Raw genomic sequence first — 18,535 nt, 5'->3', positions numbered from 1 at the left:
TGCTCTTAATGTAATCTCTTGTGTAAAAAGCTTTACTATTTCTTTAGCACTCCTATCACTAGCTTTCTCTTTCCCTTATCTCATGGTAGAACTGCTCATCCTCTTGAGGATTAATAAACAACCTTTCTGCTTTCAGTGATGTTTTCCTGGCTCTGTATTAGGTCTTGCAAGTCTTTTCATTTTTCTCTAAATCCCTTGTATTTGTCAGTTCTTAGAATCATAGATTTAAAATGAAAGGGCCTTCAGAGGTCATGTAATACACCTCATTTTGACTCTCAGTAAGGTTAAGTGACTTGTCCAGTGTGATGATATAGTTTTACATACTAGCATAGTCAGACATACTTCAATAATGGGTATATTACCCTTTGTTTACAATTTCTTTGATGTCACTACTCTTTTTTTGTCCATTAGTGGGATAAAGGTAAAAGGATATGAACTCAGTCATTTTATCCTGTCATTCCAAATTGTTTTCCAGAATATTTGGAATATTTCATAGTTCTAACAGTATTTTAATCTTCCTGTCTTACCCCTTTCATCACTGGCTGTTTTCATCATCATCAATTTAACAACCTCTGAGATCTAGCTACTATTTTGTAAATAAAAGTTTTCCTGTTTAGTATTAGTGAAGAGAATATGTATATCTATTAAGTTACAAATCCTTTTAGTACTCATTTTCTGTTAACTAATACATTTTGGGCTCTGAAGGATGTTAACACAATCCAGTTTCTGGAGCAAAGTATCTGACAATTGGTTTAGGATATATGTGCATAAATTGGTACATTATGTGTGTATGACAACAGAGCACTTAAGGCTAATTACCTAGTCTTTGTGAGACAATGACTCTATTAGCAGGTTTGGATAGATGGCTCTTCTTACTATTTGATGTTTGCTGCTAGCCCATACAATACAGGACTCAATAGGAAGCTGGGGAGAGGGGAAGAAGGAAGGATATTCTAGCCATGGGGGACAGCTAGATAAAATGCCTGAAGCTGAGAAATGGTCTGGTTTATCAAACAGCTAAGAAGCCACGGTATCAAAAAGTATGTGCCAATTGTCAATGCGGTAAAATTACGCATGCATATATCTGGTAAATAAAAAACTATAAAAAAAAAATTAATTTAACTTTTAAAAAAGTATGTGCCAGGGAGTGCTTTGTAAGAAGCCTGTTAAGGAAGGAGGGAGTTATTTTATATTTGTTCCTGAAGGAAATATGGTGTTTGAGTAGGTTGGTAACATGATTAGACCTCCACTTTAATTAAATCACTTCAATGATTGAATGGAGAATGGGTTGAAGTGGGGAAGAGTGAAGTCAGGCAGACTCACCAAAAGGCTATTGTAAAAGTCCAGACTTAAAATCCAGTAAACTATAATCATTTTTTTTTTTTTGTAACCTTTCTAAAATTCTGGTTCTGTGAAGCTTACTTAGGATATAAAAGGCTCCCAGATTTAGTAGTTTTAGTATCATCCCATCTGAGTTCTCTTCCTAATTATTATTTATTTTTTTTTGGTAGACATTTATTTTTGGTGGGAGGTGAGGGAGGGGTCTTTGAATATAGAAAATATTTCAAAATTACACCACATATCAAATTTGTGAAAAATAAGACATCTTTTTTGACAGGTTTTTAATAGTAATGTTGAAAGCTAAAATTTGTAGATCTACAGGCAATGTAGTATTGTAGTGACATCTCCACTAGCAGGATTTTTAAATGTGGCAGTTCTTAGCAGGCGAATTTTTTAAGTGACATAATTTTTATAATTTTCTGAATTCCAGGTAAAGAAGATACTCCCTCATTACTTGGTCTTTGTGGCTCTCTGACCTCGGTTGCAAGTTATAAATCTTTAACAAGTCTGAAATCAAGTGATTACCTTGCAAGTCCCACTACAGAGATGACGAGTCCAGGCCTAACTCCTTCCTGAACAACGAATGTGATGGCAGCCAGAAAAGATCTCTTATGTTACATACATTCAGTCTACATTCCATGGGTTTGACTGCCGAGGTTTCACTGCAAATAGTTATATGCTTTTTTTTTTTTAAGATTTCATTTATATTCTCTTGTTTGGAAACCAGTTCATATACTCTCAATGAAGAATGTCTTAACTGATTTTAGTTTCTAATTTTTCCAATAAATGTACAATTTTTAAAGGTGAATTGATAAAAGATTTTAACAAATTTAAACCAGATAGCTTCCCAAATAATTAAGGTGTGGCAAAATGCACATACTCTTCAAGTGATTTTTCACATATTTATTTAAATATTTAGCTACTGAAACCCGAGTTCATGGGATTTAAACAAAGCATTTTCATGGGTTAATGCAGATGGCATCTTAAAGGAGAAATGATCCCCAAAGAGGGCCAAGATAAGGCAGTTATATGCCTCAGACAAGTCTGAAAAGTCTGTGCCTCCATGTAACACATCTTTGCATACCCCCAATCGATACCTATATGGATGGCTTGGAAAGTAAACTTTTCTGGCATAGCGTTTTTTTTAAAAATGATACTCCTTGCCCTGGTCCCCCATGACCCAGGGTGAGTAGGGACCTCCTACCTGCCTCTCCATAGTTTAGCTGTAGCTTCACAACTTCAGGTTTTCATTAAGTTCCTGCAGTAATCCAACGCTTTTAATGTCTTCTAATGTATGATTAAGATTGTCAGAACTGTTCAGATTTTGAAGCTTATTCAATTAATTTGAAAATACTTTTCAGTTTTTAACATTTACCTGTTGATACTGACATTCCACTTTACCTTTTGTAAATTTTATAGACATTTACCTTTTTAGACAGTTGATAACGTATTTGATAAGGTCCATGAAAAACGGATTTATAATAAGATAGATGCACTTTAGGGAAACAATTAACCAAGTAACTTGGACAGGTTTCCCTGAAATTTTCTAAAAGCATTAACTGGTAAATTGCCATGTATGTGAGGATACACACACACACACACACACACACACACACACACACACACACACACACACACACACTGTCCAAAAGGAAAATTATGTAAAAAGATGGGAAAAAATTAGAAATAATTTGGATGGCTTAAATTTATGCATATATATGATAACATCATATATACCATGTTAAAGCTTTTTGTCTCCAATGTTAAACAGCAATAAAGTATATTTTTCCAGGCTTTATAATTAATTACACCCCATTCATTAAAAACAAGGTTATTAATAAATTTTGCTTCCTATTTCAAATGATAATATTAACCTATGTGACATTGGGCTTCCTGATAATCAATATTCTCATCTCTGAAATAAATTTGGACTAAATTGTATAACATCTGATAATTAGCACTCACATTTTGTTGTATAGAAGTAGGGAGCTTATTATAAATAAGTCCAGGAATACCTTTTGAGGCTTCAGTTTCCATAGCTTCAAGTATCACCTATTTACATATCCCACTATACTAATTTAGAGTTATAGATGATTTATTTTCTATAGATGCTTTTTTTTTTTGGGGGGGGGAAAGCATAGTATATATTTCGTTGTGCCAAAGAAGTTTTAAAATTGTTTACATTAAGTTACTGAAAGTACTGGAAACTTCATATCTTTGTTTTGAGATGGCATTTATTTATGATGGATTGAGTGATTTATATTTTAAAATACAGAGTAATGTAGGACTCCTAAGTACTTGGCACTACTCATCTGCTTTATTTCCAGGAAAAAGTAATTGGAATAACAAAAATTTAACCTAATTATCCTTTGAAATATAAAGCAAACAAATGTGGGAATTTATTGAGTTACTTAGATGTTATTTGACCACTCTAATAATTTACTCTAAAAATAAATAATAGTTGTAGGTGGAATAAATAGGCTTATGTTGTATGATTTAAGGGGGAAAAAAAAGAAATCCTGACATTAAAAAAATTTAAATCCCTTCCATCTCTTATAATGATAACTTACAATTTAAGCTACCTTGAAACAAAGGAAGGATTTAAGAGCAGTTTTAATAGCAGCAGTAGGGACAGTGTAACCAAATAGCTGCCTACTTAATTTTGCCTTGGTCCTGGATTAATAGTACACAAGATCTGCCACTGAGAATGATATCACTTATTGTAACTATCAAACTACCTTTATGACATTCTATTTTTAGGTTATTTATTAAATAACTGATTTGCATACATTTTTAGTATACAGAAAAAGGTGGAATCCTTAAAGTGTTCAGATTTTATTTAACGGATATGATCAACACCTTGTGCATTCTTACATTTTACTGTGTGCAGAATTAAACATTTTTCTTAGCCCATCATACAAAAGACATAATCACAGTTTTTTACTTCTGTCATGCTCCCTTTCTTGGAGCTCTTGGAGTAAAGTTCATTTGCTCTTGTGGAATTTCAGCTTTCTACACAAGTCATTTCATATTAGTCATAGAATTTATAGTTGTCTGTGCATGAGAAAACTGACTGTATGTCTCAAGCCTCAGTTTTAAGTGGCAATGTTCATTGTTCAGGAAAAAAAATACCATGAATGTTGAATTAATGCCAAAACTTGTATGGTGTATTTTGTTGCCTTGATATATATTTGTTGCATGTAAATTAAATATTTTATAGCCATCAATAGTGACTGTTTTCCTTTGCTTCTACAATTTTTAGTAAAAACTCAATATCATGTATTTATTTTAAGCAAGATTAATTTAGTAAGCTATTATTAATTATTATTATTAAATTATTATTATTAAATTAATATTATTAATTTAGTAAGCTTAGTGATGTGAGGGCTAGGGCTTGGGATTTACATGAGCTTTAGGTTAGATAACTGGTAAGTCTTGTTACTTACTGTCTTAATGATTGTGATGCTAACCTAGCAAAAAAGACTTAATCAAAAGAAGAGGATTCTTCTTGATCCAGCTTTGCCACTGCTCAGCTTTATAACTCTAAGCAAGTCCCCCAATGTCTAGATTTTTGGTTTCTCAAATCTTTAATAAAATGAACTAGCTATAAACATTCTTTGGATAGAAAAATACTTCCAAACATGAATTTATTTTTTTGCTTCCTGAAACAAAATGGGACAAGGTAACATTTTTGTCCACTTTTGTGCTGTGGTTTCCGGTTGGACTTACATTTGTGAGCATGAGCAAAATCAAAAGCCGCCAAAATCTCTGTTCCTTCAGCTTTAGAATAAGGATAATAATGCCCAGGGTTTCCATCTCGGGCACATTATGAGGGCCAAATTATAAGCATTCTATAAGATGACTTATTTTTAATAACAAATTTTACTGTTTCAAATGGATGAAAATGACTTAAAATTTCCATTTAACTTTAAAAGAAAATAGGGTTAAAGTGCCTATAACATTATAGACTCTTCAAATATGAAATGATGGTGTGTTGGTTTCTCTTTACCAAAACATTAAGTGCTTAAAAATGATCATCCCAAAGTGCATCACTTGGCTTTCTCGAGTGAAGGGGGAAAAGTCTACTTTTGCAGCATTTGCCTCTCTTGAAACATGTTAGAAATCAGGGAACAAAGATTATTCAGCTGTCATAGTGCCATATTTCAGAGTACAGTTCAAGGAAATCAAAGATTTTCTATTATTTTAAAGGGGTCTCCTATATAGGGTAGAAAAATTTTAAATTACTCAAAACTGATGTCTTAACATTTACACAATTATGGAGCCATGTGATGCACTAAATCAAGCTTCAGGTGATTTTTTTTCTGGAATTCTCCTCCCCCCAAGGAATAGTTTAAACCAGAAAAGGATTTATATTAAGATAAATAAAGATATATTAAGATAAATAAGCATAATGAATCTAATCTAACAAGAAGGATTATTTTTAAGCAGGTACTCCCTTGTATAAATAAAACTATTCAATCTAATATTTTAAAAAAATACAATTTTTTCTTCTGGAAACAAATCAAATTTTAAAATATGCAATTAAAAACAATCAGACTTTTCATCAATTCACTAAAAAAATTAGCATGCATGGTGTACACTTTAAAGAAAGGAAAATTGATGATATTCCTGAATGACATAGTTGATCATCAATCCTCTGAATTCATCAAAAGTCAAGAAGATGAGCATAGCACTCCACTGATTAGACAATGTTTGTATAATTTCTTCAATAGAAGTGTTTACCAAAGGTTTTCTTTGCCTCTAACCCAAGAAAGAGATACATTGTGATCATATACTCACAAGCAATTAGCCCTAACTTGCTAAAAGCATATTATGTTTCAATTAAAAGATGAGACTTTTATTCTCATTAAATTCCATTTTGTTAAATTGGGTGCAAAGTATAGAGGGCTGAAACTTTGAAAAACATGTGCTTGAATCAAACAAGAGAGCAGTTAAGGCTAATTACCTATTCCATGTAAGACAATACCTCTATAAGCATATATTAAGATGACGGCTTGCTGAATGGGTGGTTGTGAGATAATCCTAGACAAGGATTGGAAGGCTGAGGAGAGAGGTTAGAAGCACTTGGTTGCAGGGCAAGGAGGAAACAGGCTGGAGAATGCGGACTCCAGAAACCAGGATACATCTTTGCCAAGCCTTGTGGCAGCTTGCTTGCCTCCTTCACTCTTCTCCCTAAAGACCAAGAACTTTGATTTATCCTGGCTCTGATTGAGCCTGAGTTCAGACATTATAGCAAAGTTCTCTGAGCCCTGTCAGATATGCTATATCACTACCTGTAGCTTTGTTCAGAGCCCACTTTGAAATGAAGGTGGTTCTGACAGCAAAAAGTGCTAGCACTCTCTATGTCTTTCTAATTTTTTATATAAATTGACCTGTTTTATGGTATATCCCCTCAGGGCTCTGAGTCTTTGAAGATGAGGACTGTTTTCTCTTTGTATCCCTTACTTTAATATACACATACCAGGTAGTATAGGGGATTAGTAAATAACTTATTAAACCCATTTGAATTCAAGAACATTTTCTATTTTTCCTCTGTAGAAAATGATAGGGCTTAGATCTAGAAGGGGCTTAAGCTTGTCTGGTCTAACCCTAACTTTACAAAGGAGGAAAATGAGGTCCAGAGAGATTTAGTAACTTACAGGAAGTATGGACCTGAAACCAAGTCTGTACTTCAAATGCAGCATTCTTTTTACTACGCTCAGTAATTGGGGCTCAATGTACAGAAAACCTCCATTCAGTTGCTTTTCATTAGTATATATCTATGTATATAACTTAGCCATGTTTTTAAAAATAAATGCCAATTATGCTAAAAACAATGCAAGGTAAATAGAAAGATAAAATTTTATTTATCTGCCTTTTTTACCCATTTTGTTAAACTTGAAATACACACAGGAGAAAAGATTATCACTTGAAAACATAGATTTATACATTTTCTTCATTCCACTATTAATGAAAATAGAAAAAAGAAAGCCAAGTGTGGTGAAAGCCAATAAGGATTTTAAGCTTGTTAGTAAGCGGTAATCTAGATAAACTGACCCTGTGTAAACACATATCATTCATATAGCTGGTCTCAACAAAATTTCAAAATATTGTCACTAAAAAAAATTACAAAAAACTTAAAAAAGGAAGCAAAATCTTTAATAAAAATGAGTTAAAAACAAATATACACACATATTGTTTCCAAATCTGAGGCTAATTCATCATAGGATGAAATAAAATACACACATGGTTATATTCAGAACTTAAGAGATAAAAAATTATTTTTTTAGCAAAATATGTGAACACTTTCTTAGTTTAGTATAGAATGCATTAATTTTCTATTTCTTTACCAGATAATATTTAAATACATAGCATCTCCTTCAACTATTCCACTTTGAAATGTTTCACAATTTCATGAAAAATATTTAAAGTGCTTTTCTCATAACATAAATTATTTTGAAGAAGAAAAAGATCAGAGTATTTTAAAAATCTATGCTACTTTCTATTTTGTCATTATATCTTTTCACTTTGACATTTAGTCACACACTATTGGATTGTTAACGAGAAAATTTTCTTTAAAAATAAATCCCACTACCCCTGATTATTGCTTATTTTTAGTCAACCTACTAATATGAAATGCAATGGAATCTGTAAGCAGCATGAAAGTACTGAGCCACTGATGATAATTTCTATCATATTAGATAGAACAAGCCTACAAAATTGAGCTGGAAAAAACAATGATACCTATTAATCACAGGATAAAAAGCACATGATTTATGTGCTAAACTGAATGTGTAGAAACAGAAACATCAAAAAGCAATGAAAAACTTCCTTTTTACTTCTTCTGTTTCAATTGCAGTAGGACCTAAAAGTACTCTACTTAGTTCTCAGAAATTATCCATATCACAAATGGGTTCAACTTATCTGAATTGAATAGAGGAGTAGTTTTCTAAAGCATCCTGTGCTGCTCTACCCAGTTAGGATGAATTACAATTTGAAATAAGCAAGAAATTTCTAAGAACAGTATCCATATTCTTCAAAATTGGCAGAACACAACAAAGGATGTATAACTTTTGCTTAGAGTAGCAAAAAAAGGATTATTTCTGGACATAAAATAATCATGGTTTGTCAGCAGAAATCCTAATATGAATAGGGCCCCCCCCCAAAAATTTATGGAATATCAGAATTAAAACTAAAAACACAGTGGTAATATTTGGCAACTACTAGTATGGCATCATTTGATAACTGTCTTCTGCTTCCATTTCACTAAAAAAAATACATATTTGTGCACATGATTAAGATTTGAACAAGAGACTTATTAGGCTTTTTTTCTTTAAATACTCCACTCCTATCATGGTTTAGGTAGAGTTAATAGACTTATAGGAGACAATAGGTAACAAAAGAAAATGTGGAGTTCAATAAAAAATTCTTGCTATTTCATCAATCTTTTCTCTTCTCCTTTCTGTATTACCAGGGTTATGGACACCCAATAAAGAATTTTCTTAAACTCTCCCAAAGACAGGACAACAAAGAAAACTTGTTCTTAAATTAAAATTAGAATTGTGAAATACTTTCTTTAAAATAAAGATATTTTAAAAATAGACCTGAAGTTTACACATTTCTGAGAATCTTCCAACTAATAATGTAACAATAATTATTTTAAGGCCATTGCGGAGGCATGGATCTCCTGGTTTTTGAGGTTTTGTTGAAGGAAAAAAGTTTTCCCAAATTCATATGTACTGACCATAATTGCACAAGCAGGAGCAACTTTAATTAACCGAGGAATTAGTCCTGAAAAAAAGAATAAGAAAATCAAAAGTGTAATTTTCTTCTTTTTTTTAATGCTAAGTGATATTTTTTTTGGTTAAAACCTAAAAGTAAGTCATATGCATCATATGAAGAATTCTGAGCAAAAATAGAAATATGATGATTCCAACTCCTTTACATTATGCTGTATTCCCTTTAATGTGAATAATTCATTAAATATTAACAGAATAAATCTCTGCCCAACATTAGAAATATGTAATGATTATAAATAATCTAAGTTATTTGATATCAACTTCTAATGTTTCAATTTATTAAGAAAAAAGGAGGAAAAATAAATGTAGGTTATACTATTTCTGAAATTTGATAAATTTGGAATTTGAAGAATTTAAAATATTCGATTTAAAATTTTTTTCAGTGACTGTAAATTTGAGATTTACCTGCAAATAAGCCAGAAATTCCTTCTTTGGAAACAATCTGCTTCATAATGTTCCATGTTGATGTGGGTACAGTGTTTTGACCTTTATAAACATTAAAATGAAAAAGAATATTATTATGAAGTACTTATTCATTTCCTCTATTTTAGCTATAACACTTAATTAACATTTGTTATACCAACAATATACCAATGTACAGAGAATGTAAGAGATTATTTGAAAGACTGAAATGATGTACAAATGAACAAATACAGCATTATTTGTCAGTTAGGTGACTTGTGGATAGAATGCTGGGCCTGGAGTCAAGAGGACTCATCTTGCTGAGTTCAAATCTGGCCTCAGACTCTTACTGGGTCTGAGTCAGTCACTTTACCCTGTTTCTCTTAGTTCCTCATCTGTAAATTGAGCTGGAGATGGAAATAGTAAACAATTCCATATCTTTGCCAAGAAAACCCCAAATGGAATCACAAAGAGTTAGAATTGGAAAATTGTTGAATCACAACAAAATGTGCCAAGGACTGTAATGAGTCCAAAGAAAAAAGCAAGACAATCCCTGCTCTTTAGGAGCTCACGTTCTAATAGAGTGAGAAAATACATATAGGGCAGATGGGAAAAACTTAGGGTTCCAGTTCCCTAGGGTGTAGTGTCAACCGGACTGGAACCAGCCTCTAATCCATGAGTGGCTGGTGCTGAATACAACAGGCTAGAGACAGGAGAGTCAGGACCCCCACTGCTCCTCCAGTCTGCTCTGTGAGATCAAGCAGAGGAGTTTAATCTTTCTTCCATAAGATGTTCTTGTATATAGACTAACTCTTCTCAGTTCCTTTATTTTTATCTCCATTTCCTTAACTATCCTGATTACCCTCCTGCTGTTGTTCTCAATCTTGTCAATGTTCTTCCTGAAATATATGTACCAAGTATATATAATAAGACTTTTTTTTTTTTGGACATGGCTTCCATATTTTTACAAGGATTTAGCTTGTCTTTTTCAATTGGAAGGAGGAGGTACACAGAAAAAGACTGATTTTCATTATTGAAACAAATAATAAAATGTTGTTCCAAAAAACAAACACTTTAGATGTGATCTCAACAATTAAATTGTTTCAGATACTGTGCTTCTTCATACAGTCCAAAACTGTTTTTTGACTGCAGTATGTAATCAACATACAAGATATTTTTAAAATGAGCTTTCTCTTCATCATATACAGTTTTGAAGATCATTTATGAATCTATGCAAGATTTTATACTTCCTCTATTAAATTGTATTTGGCTCATCATTCTAAGTTTCTTGAGATGTTTTTGAAAATCCTACACCCAGCACATTCATTTCTAGCTTTCTGTCTTCTAAAAACTGTGATAAGCATGCCATCTATAGTTTCATTCAAATTACTGATAAATACAACTCAGGCAACTTTGAGAGGCCTCCCTATAAAGTGACATTGCTCCATTAATGACTATTCCCGGGATCTTTTTATTCAATCAGTTAAAATCTTATTGACTATAATACTATCTAACCTAAATACTTCAATTTGGTCCAGAAAAATATGAAAGACTTGATTATTTTTTTATTTTTAATTTATTTTATTAAAAAAACAAAATAAAAAAAAAAGAAAAACAGAAAATGAAAACAAAACATTGTCAAGTACCCAGAAGAACATCAGGGAAGATTCAAAATATTTAACAATAAATTACCAGTTCAAGAAAGGATATCTAATAATACAAGAAATTAAATTCAAAGTGTCTTATCTTTTCTTTACTTCCTTGTAGATTATTTCTTTGTTCTCCACTGTGTAATTCTTTTTTTCTCCTTTCAGTCTCCCCACCTCTCTCAAACAGGCTATAGTTAAGCAAAGATATATACACACACACACATATATATGTAAATATATACATATATATACCTATACACACCTACATATCCACCCACCCACATATATATACATATTCATGGTCATCTACAGACTCACTCACATAAACATACATCTATATACACACATACATAGAACATGCAAACATAGCTACATATACTCAGACACATACATACATACATACATTTTAAATATACACATACATTTGCCCATATGTAAACATGCATCTAAAACAATACTAATATGGCTGACATATAATGTAGATTTCTTTCTTGTCCCTGTTAACTCTTCTACCTTAATTTTCCTTGCTATTACTTAATCTTTTCCCACCCATGGATCTTTCCCTTGTCTTCTTCCCTCACCCACTACTTCCCCATCCGCCTTCTTTCTCTCCCCTTAGAGGTCTTCAAGCAAAGACATGTTTTTAAGTTATGTTATAGAAAAAAAAAATCCAATTACAAGTTTGGATTAGGATGGTCACTGATAATCCCTTTCAACTCTGAAATGTCTGTTTCTATGACTATAGAGTTCAATAATAATAATAATAATCATTTGTAATCTTCACAGTGAGACACTTAATTAAATTATATGCAATACATGTTAGAAAAATTCCTATCAAAAAATTTTAACTAAAAAAGTAAACTTTCATCAGAAAAACTCACTTATGGAACCTCATTCTCAGAAGATGGTATATAAAAGAAACATCATTGTATAAGAAAGTGTTATTATGAAATATAGTAAAAATAATAAACCAATCTAATAGCACTAAAAAAGTTTTTTTGATAGCTACTTCCAAAAGGAAAAAAAAAAGTTAATGAGAAAGTATAATCATAGAATCTTCACTTTCTAGGTCAAAGCTGAAATTTACTTTAATATAAAATTAAATTCAGTTTACTTCAATAATTGTAAGAGTGATGGTGAAATAAATATATTGCTGACCAAATTAAATTCAACCCGAAATTATGTGTATATTTTGTCAGCTAAACAAAAATGGGTTAAAAATAAAATGCATGGAGTAGGGAGTGTCAAAAGTAAAAGTAAGAAGCAACATCGGCCATATACAAAGGTAATCACTGAAGAGATGCCAAAAAGATGGAACTAGCTCTCTGGAATCCCTTAAAACTGTCATTGATGTCTCTCTCTTTCTCTGTTTTAAATATCACACTCACTTCCTGTTATCTCCCTTCTAAGTTAGGATTTGCCAACTCCAAATAGCATGGGAATAGCCCAGAATACCCCATCTCACAATCAAAGGGATAGATGAAGTTCCTCCCTTCTTGCCCAAGGAGCAAGATTGGTCATAGTAATTATATAGCAATCAGCTTCATCTTACTGTGTTTGTTTATATTACTATAGTTACTGTGCAAATACATTTTCACGTTAATCTCATATTTCTCTGAAATCCTCATAAACATAATTTCTTAGGGCACAATACCATATATTGCAGGTACATACCACTATTTGTTCATCCATTCTCCAATGAATGGACATTTATTTCATTTACAGTTTTTGCTGCTACAGTTTGATACACATGGGACCTTTCTTCTTTTTACTTACCCTCTTTGGGACACAGGTCCTGGAATGGGATCTCTGAGTCAAAAAAAAAAAAAAATGAACATTCAAGTTAGTGACTTTTCTCACATAATTCCAAACTATTTTCTAGAATTGTTGAACCAATTCACACATCTACTAAGAGTTCAGTAGTGTGTCACTCTTCTTGTAACCCATATAATTATTTTTTAAATTATCATTTCCATCTTTTATCATTTTTCCAATTTCATGGTTATGAGAGGAAACCTCAACTTTTTAAAATTTGTATTTCTTATATCACTAGTAAACTGGAACATTATATAATCCCTGATAGTTTGTAAAATTTTTCTATGAAAATTATTTGATCATATCTTTGACTATATATATATCTTAGGAAATATACTTTAAAGGGAGTTTTTATATTCTGAAAATTCCCTTTATATCTTGGATATCACTTTTATTAGAGTTATTTGATGCAAAGATTTATTTTTTAATTGACTGTTATCTTTGTATAAAATACATGCACTGATTTTTATCTTTATCTAGTTTAATCTTTCATGGTCACCTCTATTTCTGGATTTGTTTTAGAATTCTCTTTGGAGTTGTGAAAGATATCTCTTTTAATTGTATTATAATTTTTGACATAACTTTTTACATTTAGATTGCATATTCCTTTGGATCTTATTGTGATTTAAGGTATGATAGGATGATCTACACTTATTTATCCCCTAAGGTGTGAGGTCCTTTAAAAAATAATAATCTTAATTTTACTTTTTAAAGCAGAGACACTGTTTTTCAGTTCCAAATCCTCTCCTTTCTTCCAGAAGCTGTCAAAAAGGAGGGAAGCAAAACAAAACCTATTACAAATAGGTATAGTCATGTTAAACTTCCTCCTTGGTCATGATAGGGAAAAAAAGAGGGAAGAGAGAGGGAAAAAAAGAAAAAAACAAATATAAAACAACTATGTTTCACTCTGCATTCTGTATCTGGAAGTGAACAGCAAGTTTTATCACAAGTATTTCAGAATTGTGGTGGGTCATTCTATTTATCAGAATTACTAAATCTTTCAAAACTGACCATCTTTACAATACTGCTATTACTGTGTAGATTGTTCCAGTTCTGCTCACTTTCTGAGGCCATTTCCAGCTTAATCAATGATTACAAATAGGAGATATGATCTAATCAATTAGCAAAATCTTTCCCCAAAAAAATTTATTTTAGCAATGAGAAGAAAAAGGAGTAATGGATGATACCTGAATCTAGTAAATAACCCCAAAATTTTAACTTGTATTTATTAATTTTATTAAAACATTAGCTTAAGCCTGTAAATTTAGAGTTTAGGTAATGAATGTTATAATTTTAAGAACTGTTTTTTTTCTTAGTAGAAAACACCTAAGAAATTAAATCATATAGTATATTTTAGATGCTTATCATAGATTTAAGACTGGCAGGGAGCTTATATTTTATTTATAATTCCAAGGTGGTATCATATAAGTCCCAGCTTCTAAAACTGAGTTTGCAATCCCATAGGGGGTCTTGTAACTGAATGTAGGGATTGCAAAATTATTATTTATTATCAGTAAATATTTTATTTGTGTACCTATATACTTAAGAAACCTTGATTTAAATAAGTAACAAGTTATAGGGATAACAGCTAAAAGAGAAAAAAGTCCTACAATATCAAATATAATAAATGGCTAAGATCTAGGATTTGGGGGGGGGGAGAGGGATCAAATCCTATTGAGAATGGTATGGGCACTAGTAAGGGTAATATTCATATTGTTGCTGTTGCTTTTTAACATAGAGCCATGTAGAGACAGTAGGCTTTGGGCAAAATGAAGATGAAGGAAAGTAAACGAGATAAATTTTGGATACTTTAAATTTTACCCTAAAGGCAATTTTAGTTATCAGAATAAAAAGTTTCTAACACAACAAAGATCAAGCTAAGCAAAAGTAGGTATTTGAATATATCAATGTCTTTTAAAAAAAGACCACAAATAAATCTTCCCCTCCATTTTTTAATATATAATTTTTATGTGAACTATATTATGTAGTACTAGTTGCTTGTGGCAGTATCATTTTTCTATACTGTACATTTTATTCTAGGTTTTATCAAAAATAATACAAAAAAATTCTAGTATGTAACCTCTTGTGTAGGGGCATTTTTCTCCCATCAAGTTTTCTTTGAAGACTACACCTAAAGTTTTGAAGAGTAAGAAACAATCTTTAAACTAACCACTCCCCAGTCTAACAGAAATATTGCTAACAGAAATAATATATAGAAAAGATCAATAGGCTGCAGTCTTTCTAGAAGGAACCATTTTTTTAAAGTAAAAAAATGGGCAGGAAAACGGAAAAAACACTATGTACCAAAATGAAAAAAAAAAAAGAAAAGAAAAGAAAGAAAGAAAATAAACTAATGCAGAGAATAGAGAAAATATTTCCTTCCATTCCCCATATATATTCCCTTCCTCATATTTGGTTTATCTATTGTTGATATTAAAAAAAAAAAAACATAGGAAAGAAAGAAAATAATAGGTTAGGTTATAAAAATAGAAAAATGATAAAGATCATTAAAACCACTAATTTTAACCTCATAGATGTTCTATTTGTAATCATTCCACATAAAATGTGGAATTTGTTTAATGAGAATTTTTTTTAATTAAAATTTAACATTTGTTAATGTAACATTAACTGTGGTTAATGGGACAAATAACAAAAAAGGAAATACATTTAGCATATTAAACTAAAATTTATCAGATAAGCATAACAGAAGACTTTTTTTTTAATTTCTAATTTCCTAAGTAGATTATTCTTTATAATAGAATATATTCACTCCAATAGGAGAATAGAAAAATATCTTTAAGGAATAAACATTTTTAAAAATCAAAAGAGGTATAAAAGTTACCTTGAGGAATATCATATTTCCAAAGTTTGGTTTGTCTATGTGTTTTTACGACATCAAATGGTAAAGTCACAATAGATGCAATCTATCAAAAAAATAAACCACTAATTATTCTTTATCTTTAAATAGTGTATTAACAGTAAGATTCTTGCTTCCCTTCCCCCAGATATCAGAATTTGTACAACTAATAAACTATTTAACATGAATAATTTTAAAAATCCTAAACTTGGGACTATTCAAATAAGACAGGAGCAAAAAAGATAAATATCGTCTTCAAATAGAAAATAAGTATAATTCATAAAATGATAAGTTTTGATGCTTTCATTGGTATCATTGGCCACTAGCAATTGAGGAAGATAAAATATTTTAAAAAGAATAATTTCTTCTAACTTAAAAAAAGGCAAAGAAAAAAATAAAGCTAGAAAATGAACATCCTATGTAATAATAGTGTGATACTTTCATCTTATTTCAAAAGGCATCATCTTAATTTTTCCAACAAAAAGTTTTTTTTTTTAAATAAAAAATATGTCAACTTTCAGTACTGAATGCCTTTTCTAATAGGAAAAAAGACTGATGACATTTAATACATAATCCCAAGGTCAGTCCCTCTACTTGTACCCTTTATTCTGTCTCTTGTAATAAGACTGTCTCTAAAATTATCTTTCCTTCTCTAATAGTCAATCTTTCCCTATAAAATGAACTCCTTCTTAACAATAGTCTAAAAGGATCCTTTATCACTTAAAAAATCTTCCCTCAATTGCAGCAGTCTCTTCTGTTTTATATACTACAACACCTTTTCTCCCTTTCACAGCCAGTTGCTCGCCTCCATTTATTATCTTCTTACTTGCTTTCCAGTCCTTTACAATATGGCTTCTGACCTCATCAACAAAATGAAAATTTGTTTTCTACAAAGTTAATAATGATCTCTTGGTCAAATTCAACAACACTCATAAAGCACCACGTAGTTTTAAAAACTGTAAAGGTCCGTGACAGCAAGGACGGTTTCATTTCTGGTTCTATATCCTTAATTGCATAAAATAGTGCCTAGAAGATATAAGTCATACTAGTAATTGTCGATTAACATCATCTGATACTTGATCTGAAGAGTCAAACATGAAGTGTCAAGCAAACACTTGTGGGCTGCAACACTTTTGGACGTGGCCTAAACCAGACAAAAATGCTATTGGAAAATATTTAACAAAATAAATAAAAATATAACAAATCATAGGTAGTGTTGCATTTTAAAACTAAGTTGATATGTGGCCTGCAAGGATTCTTATGTACAGATTAGTGGCTCCCATTTTTATTTGGACACCATTGTTGTTGACTATTCTCTCCTCTCTGGATTTTCTTGAAAATTGCTCTCTTGTTTTTTTTCCAACCTAAACATGCCTTCTCTTTCATTGCAACAGTGCTAAGCACAGTGCCTGGCACATAACAGACACTTAATAAATGTTTACTGACTGACTAGAACATTATTTCTATCCCACTCCCATAAGAGCACTCCAAGTCTATGTCCTGGGCCTTCTTCTCTTTGCAACCAGCATCCTCAACAGTTCCCACAGGCTCAATTATTATTATTATCTCTTTGTAAGTGACTCTTACATCTAAAGATCTAACCCCAGTCTCTCTGAACTCTAATTCTACATTATCACTTACCTATCTAACAATTCAAACCAAATACATACAAAACAGAATGCACGATCCTCTTCCCCAAACCCACTTCTGCCGTCCAAGGGACAACCAGACTTCCAGGGGACCAGGCACAGAGCTTCAGAGTCACTCTTGAATTCTCATTGCCTTTTACTGCATATTCAGTTGCCTTGTCTTGTGCATTCTCCTTCTACAATATCTTTCATCTGTCCATGCCATGACTCTACTTCTAACCTTGCTTCCTTCTGCCTAGAGTACTACTAGAGCCTCCAGACTGGTTCCCCCATTCTCATGTGACAAAATCATTCATTGAGTCTGTGTCTTTAAAATCAAAATGGAAATAACAACACTTCTACTTCCCACTTCATAAAAATATAACATGGCTTAAAAAGAATCAATAAGCAAGTATTTATGAAGCATCTGTAGTGCCAAAATCCTTGGTGCTCTGGGGGTTAGGATTCAGCACCTCAGCCACCACAGCCTAGGCCCAATTCTCATCAGAGAAGATCTGTGGGCAGCCACGGGGGTGCAATGGATAACAGGTCTGTCCTGGAACCAGGAAGAATCATTTTCCTGCCTTCAGATCTGTCACCCTGACTAGCTGTGTGATTCTGAGCAAGTCACTTCACCCTGTTTTTCTCACTTTCCTCCTCTGTAAACTGAGCTGCAGAAGGAAATTAAACCATTCCAGGATCTGTGCCAAAGAAATCCCAAATGGGGTCACAAGTCAGACATGACTGAGAAACAACTGAACAACAGCAACATTGTGCCAGAAACTATGCCAGGCTCTAGAATTACAAAGACAAAGACAGAATACTCCATAAATACAATGAATTGCTTGGACAGCCTCTAATTAGCTATAACCTGATGAAGGTCTTTCCTACAATATTGCATGCTTATGCTTTTACATAGCTTCTAGACTTAACCTTCACTTGATTTCGTAAACCCATGACCATTTCTTGGACTATCTTCCTTATAACTAGAGGCAGTCAAGTGGCATAATGGATAGAGGGCCAACCTTGGAGTCAAAAAGACCT

At 32.0% G+C, this 18,535-nt stretch overlaps 2 protein-coding genes across 7 annotated transcripts in view; one reads left to right on the top strand and one right to left on the bottom strand.

The window, feature by feature from the left end:
- RUNDC3B (RUN domain containing 3B) overlaps window positions 1-4,568 on the top strand; it is a 112,679-nt gene extending 108,111 nt beyond the window's left edge. For all 4 annotated transcript variants that reach the window (XM_074266641.1, XM_074266642.1, XM_074266639.1 and 1 more), the window contains one exon: window positions 1,772-4,568. In XM_074266641.1, the coding sequence (XP_074122742.1) occupies window positions 1,772-1,917 (146 nt within the window). In that variant the 3' untranslated portion in view covers window positions 1,918-4,568. The remainder of the gene's footprint in view (window positions 1-1,771) is intronic.
- A 2,910-nt stretch (window positions 4,569-7,478) lies between these two features.
- The window catches only part of SLC25A40 (solute carrier family 25 member 40), a 39,673-nt gene continuing 28,616 nt past the window's right edge, over window positions 7,479-18,535 (bottom strand). For 2 of the 3 annotated variants that reach the window (XM_074266645.1, XM_074266643.1), the window contains 5 exons: window positions 15,849-15,930; window positions 12,968-13,000; window positions 11,289-11,379; window positions 9,546-9,628; window positions 7,479-9,132 (listed from right to left, as the gene is read on the bottom strand). In XM_074266645.1, coding sequence (XP_074122746.1) covers window positions 8,996-9,132; window positions 9,546-9,628; window positions 11,289-11,379; window positions 12,968-13,000; window positions 15,849-15,930 — 426 coding nt within the window. In that variant the 3' untranslated portion in view covers window positions 7,479-8,995. The remainder of the gene's footprint in view (window positions 9,133-9,545; window positions 9,629-11,288; window positions 11,380-12,967; window positions 13,001-15,848; window positions 15,931-18,535) is intronic. The other variant, XM_074266644.1, reaches the window with a different exon arrangement.

The sequence above is a fragment of the Sminthopsis crassicaudata genome, chromosome 5, assembly GCF_048593235.1.
Source record: "Sminthopsis crassicaudata isolate SCR6 chromosome 5, ASM4859323v1, whole genome shotgun sequence".
NCBI classification, from domain to species: domain Eukaryota; kingdom Metazoa; phylum Chordata; class Mammalia; order Dasyuromorphia; family Dasyuridae; genus Sminthopsis; species Sminthopsis crassicaudata.
The sequence above is the reverse complement of the archived record's forward strand: the minus strand, read 5'-3'. Positions and strand labels throughout refer to the sequence as shown.